The sequence below is a fragment of the Lupinus angustifolius genome, chromosome LG12 (assembly GCF_001865875.1).
Source record: "Lupinus angustifolius cultivar Tanjil chromosome LG12, LupAngTanjil_v1.0, whole genome shotgun sequence".
Lineage (NCBI taxonomy): Eukaryota > Viridiplantae > Streptophyta > Magnoliopsida > Fabales > Fabaceae > Lupinus > Lupinus angustifolius.
In genome coordinates this window covers 14,872,294-14,877,038 of record NC_032020.1, presented here as the reverse complement: position 1 = coordinate 14,877,038, position 4,745 = coordinate 14,872,294, and the positions used below count along the sequence as shown (strand labels likewise).

Below are 4,745 nucleotides of genomic sequence, written 5' to 3'. Positions count from 1 at the left end.
TCTTTATTGATCTTTAATATATTGTTTCTTTTGAGGAACTTTTTTACGAAAGTAATAAAAGATCCCTTTAAAAAAGTAGTTATACAGTAAATAGGTACCTTTAATGCAATTTAAAATGAATATTCAGTTCCAATTGGTTCAAATATTTGTGTTTTTTATTAATGATTCAGAAGAGATATAAACTTTGTTTCACATCAGATTCTTTTCATGTGCCACTTTTTTTAGAAGGTAATCATGTCAACATATTATTCAAGTGATGTGAAACTTGTACAAACAAATCATTAATAGTGTTCGATATTCTGAATGATCCTCTGCATGTGATTCCAGTACCAATGTAGTTTTGATTGGGGTTGGTGATAAGAAGTGCTGAAGCACATGGTAACCCTCAACTTTGCAACTTTGTGTTCCCTGCTCCAAAATACGTATATACAGTTTTGACACACTATGTCTCCATCTGTAGGACCCCTCAACTTACGATCCCCCTTAATTAACAACCTCTACACAGTCAATACTGATTTTGCATTTATAGCCTATGATAAAGTGGGGGGAAATCACCAACATATGATAATAAATAAATATCGAACATTATTTACGATCTTTCCTGATAATAACTTGTAAGTTGTCGAACATTTACTACTATTACTATGAGCAATACTAGATTCACTTAAAATTTAAGCTTAAAAGAGAAGATATATTTAGTAGAAACATCTTTAGCCTTACATTTTCAACAGAATGAATGATTATTCTTCTATAGTTCATGTTTAAGGTGTAACGATGGTCGATGGATGAGGTATGGCACAATAAATAAACTAAAATTTACATGGCTACTTTTTAAGTTAAACAAGATCAAGGCCTACTTGTAACTCGTAAGATGATCAAATAATTAAGATAGATGATTTAAGAAAAGTGATAACAAAATTGAATGTTTAAGTCTTATATCATACTAACATTTGCTTACTAGTTACTACCCCTTATCTTCATGACTTACATTAAGGTCAATCAATGCTAAAGTTTCATTGGGGTCTTTTGTTTATATGACAAACATTTGGAGTAATAATAATTGAGTATAATATTGACAGTGTAAAGATTTATACACCGAATCATTTATTATTTATTTATATTATTTATATTTAAAGAGCAAAAGATTGTCACTGCATCATTTACCATTTATTTCCAATCATCATTGACTTTCCAAAATAATAATCTAAATGAACGGTAGATGATACATTGATGATATATGTATCTTTACATTGTCGGTGCATAAATTTAACACTCTAATTTAAAAATCAATAGTAATTAAAAATAAATGGTGAATAATAGAGTTAAAATGTAAATATTATTAATGTATATATCTTCTTCTAGTACTAATTTTAGACAGATTGATGAATGGGGATTTCTTTTCTTTTGGTTTCTTTTTCCTCCATACCAAACATTTCTTTTGTTTTCTTTTTCCTCAATACCTAACAATGCTGCTAGCAACTAATCGAATCCAATGTTGGGGTCCAACCGCGGTGAATCAAAACGTGAAAATCACCTTAATTGTGCTGTAATGTTTTATTAATTAACAATAAAGCAAAATGCAAGATTCAATCAGTATTGTAGTGGTCAATAAAAGGGAACGGAAGCTAAATTAATTGAGAATCCTTTACCAACATAGGCTACATGATGGTTTTTCGGATTTCTGTCAATTTCCTGAATAGCAGTGATCGTGTTCCATTGAATTAAAGTTTAAAACGAGTCCATATTAATTTTGGTTTTTCAAAATTTTCATAAGTATCAAATTGGATTCTAAAATCATGTAAAACTCAACAACAAATATTTTGAAATTGGAGTTGAGATAATATATTGAATTAGAAAGAGATCATTTATCCTAATTGGTCCAATAAAAAGTGATATTTAATTAAAAAGAAAACTATAATAAACACAAAATAATCATTCACCATAATTTGTATTACTTTTATTTTTATTTGAGAGTCAATAATAATTAATATATGAACGTAAATGATTTACTGATAGTATAAAAACACTTACATTATTGGTATATACATATTAGATTGAATAATTGATTTAGTAAAGATATAGACACATAATTATTTGAGAATAGATCCACTTACTTCAGACTAAGTTTTCTAAACTTATAGATATCTAATGGTTTAGATCTATTAACTAATTTAAATCATTAGATTTCCCTAAAATTTATAATGAGAATGAGGAATAAGTTTAAAAAAACTAAACTAATTTTTAGAATAAGTGGATATTTCATCAAATTATTTTGGTAAATAGGATTTATGATCTATCCGAAGGAGTAGGAAAGCAAGGTAGGGAGAGGTACAGGGGAACACGGTCTAGACATTTCCGAAACAAATTGGACCTAGGAAATGTCAGTCCCGTAATAATGTAATATTGCAATGTAGTAACTCGTAAGGGTAACCTCGAGTCCCATGTGTCCGAAGCAGCAACCTCCTCCGTTGCACGTGCCTCTTAAATGTCGCTACGTCATGCTATGATGATAGAAATGAGTGGAGTCAGATCTGATGGTCCTGAGCCACTAGAGCTAGAAAATAGAAACTTTTATATAGGATATATCTATCATCCAATCAAAAAAACGTATTTGACTAAAAATAAAATTATAATAATATAAATTAATATTTATATATTATTCTATGAAATTTAATTAAGTTAATACATATGTACATGATTTTGTTGAACATAAGATCATTTTCCTTTTATATAATAGTGTGCATATATAGAAAGAGATAACTCAAACAAACCCCACCACTCTAAGCAAAATAAAAAGACCCAAAAACTTTCACAACAGCAAAAGTAAGCAGCAACTAACACTAGCATCACCAAGTTTATCTCCAAGTGTCTCTCTGAAGTCTGAACAACAACCTTTGAATCCAATGGGCGAGGTCTTCATTATCAGAACTAACTCTATCCTCTATCTTATTTTTCTCTCAAATTATCATCTTTTTTTGTTTGGGTTCTCAATTTTTGCCGTTGTTGTTGTGTTTAGGAAGAGAAGAAACCAGAAGAAAACAAAGTGGAGGAGAAGAAAGCAGAGGAAGTGAAAGAGGATAAGAAAGAAGCAAAAGAGGAAGAAAAGAAACCGGAAAAAGCGGCGGAGGAATCAAAAGATGGGAAGGAAACGAAAGATCAACAACCTGCGCCGCCGCCAGAGATTGTGCTGAAAGTGTTCATGCATTGCGAAGGTTGTGCTCGCAAGGTTCGTCGCTCCCTTAAAGGTTTTCCAGGTGAGTGAGTTTATGTCACTTTTTTTGTTTACTCTTTCTATACGTGATGTGGTGGTATATATTTTGAGGCTTTTATCTGAAATTTTATGCGGTTGGTTGAGTTTTTGTCAGGGGTTGAAGATGTAATAACAGATTGCAAGACTCACAAGGTGGTGGTTAAAGGAGAAAAAGCAGATCCACTCAAGGTTCAAGAGAGAGTGCAGAGGAAAAGCCATAGACAAGTTGATCTTCTCTCTCCCATCCCAAAACCACAAACCGAGGAAGAGAAAAAACCTGAGGAAGAGAAGCCCAAACCCGAGGAGAAGAAAGAAGAGGTATTTTTTAACAAATATATATAAATATAGTTACTTCAATTGCTATGAACTGTTGATCTTTTTTTTCTTTTTTTTGAGCTAATAAATTAGTTACATATTTATTTTGCAGCCTCAGGTTATCACAGTTGTTTTCAATGTTCACATGCATTGTGAAGCTTGCTCCCAGGAAATCAAGCGGCGCATTGAGAAAATGAAAGGCGAGTTATAACTTCTCTAAGTTTTTTGTCACCTTTCAATTCAGTTTTCCATTTTTAATTAAATATTTGTTGAGTAAAATATATAAACATAGGTAATATAATTAATTGCAGTCATTTAAGTTCAAGCTTATAAAATATTGAAGTTGTGAGTTAGTGAAAGTGTGGTCCACTTGAGGTCAAATTTTATAACTTGAATCTCATTTAAAATTGCACTAAATATTAAACCATATATTCCCACGTCTAATATGGGTTCATGTACTTCATAGAAGATTTTCTTACTGAATCAAGCTTTGTAGGATTGTAAATAAATATATAACATGCAGGTGTGGAATCAGTTGAACCTGATCTGAAGAACTCACAAGTGAGCGTAAAGGGAGTGTTTGAGCCAGCAAAATTGTTAGAATATGTGCACAAGAGGACTGGGAAAAAAGCAGTAATAGTGAAGCAAGAGCCAGAGAAGAAAGAGGAACCAAAAGAAGCTGCGAAGGAAGAGAAGAAAGGTGAGGAAGGTGAGAAGGATAAGAATGGAAATGGTGAAGGAGAAGAGAACAAAGAAAAGAAAGAAGGAGAAGAAGCTAAACCAGTTGAGGGAAATGCAGAAGAAGAGATAAACAAGGTTATAGATATGAAAAGGAATGAATACTATTACAATCCACCAAGGTATGGGTTTGAGAGAGAGTACTATCATGCTTATCCTGGCCCAGCTTACCCACCTCAGATCTTCAGTGATGAGAACCCCAATGCATGCACTGTTATGTAAAAACTGTGGAATGTGAGGGGTAATATTGGAAATAATCATGTCGATATTTGCTTTGTATTTCCATGTCCTGCGTTACATGTGCCATGTGTACTTTTCCTGATATATTAAGGTATAAGTATAATCTACAGACAACAGATAAGCTGTAGAGTTTTGTAATGCTTGTACTTATTTTATTTTAAATTGTCATAAATGAAAGTATAAACAATAGAAGTTTTATTTA

The 4,745-nt window shown here is 31.9% G+C and overlaps 1 protein-coding gene across 1 annotated transcript; it reads left to right on the top strand.

The window, feature by feature from the left end:
* LOC109363018 (heavy metal-associated isoprenylated plant protein 7-like) lies at nucleotides 2,736-4,745 on the top strand. The gene is made up of 5 exons (XM_019609173.1): nucleotides 2,736-2,912; nucleotides 3,017-3,254; nucleotides 3,366-3,568; nucleotides 3,678-3,765; nucleotides 4,089-4,745. The coding sequence occupies exons 1-5, from the start codon at nucleotides 2,904-2,906 to the stop codon at nucleotides 4,523-4,525; spliced, it is 975 nt and encodes a 324-aa protein (XP_019464718.1). The 5' UTR covers nucleotides 2,736-2,903; the 3' UTR covers nucleotides 4,526-4,745.

Bases quoted from the DNA above. Each gene is read 5' to 3' on its own strand.
- LOC109363018 (XM_019609173.1), top strand. The intron at 3,255-3,365 runs GTGAGTGAGTTT...AGTTTTTGTCAG, and splicing joins CTCCCTTAAAGGTTTTCCAG to GGGTTGAAGATGTAATAACA. The intron at 3,766-4,088 runs GCGAGTTATAAC...TATAACATGCAG, and splicing joins GCGCATTGAGAAAATGAAAG to GTGTGGAATCAGTTGAACCT.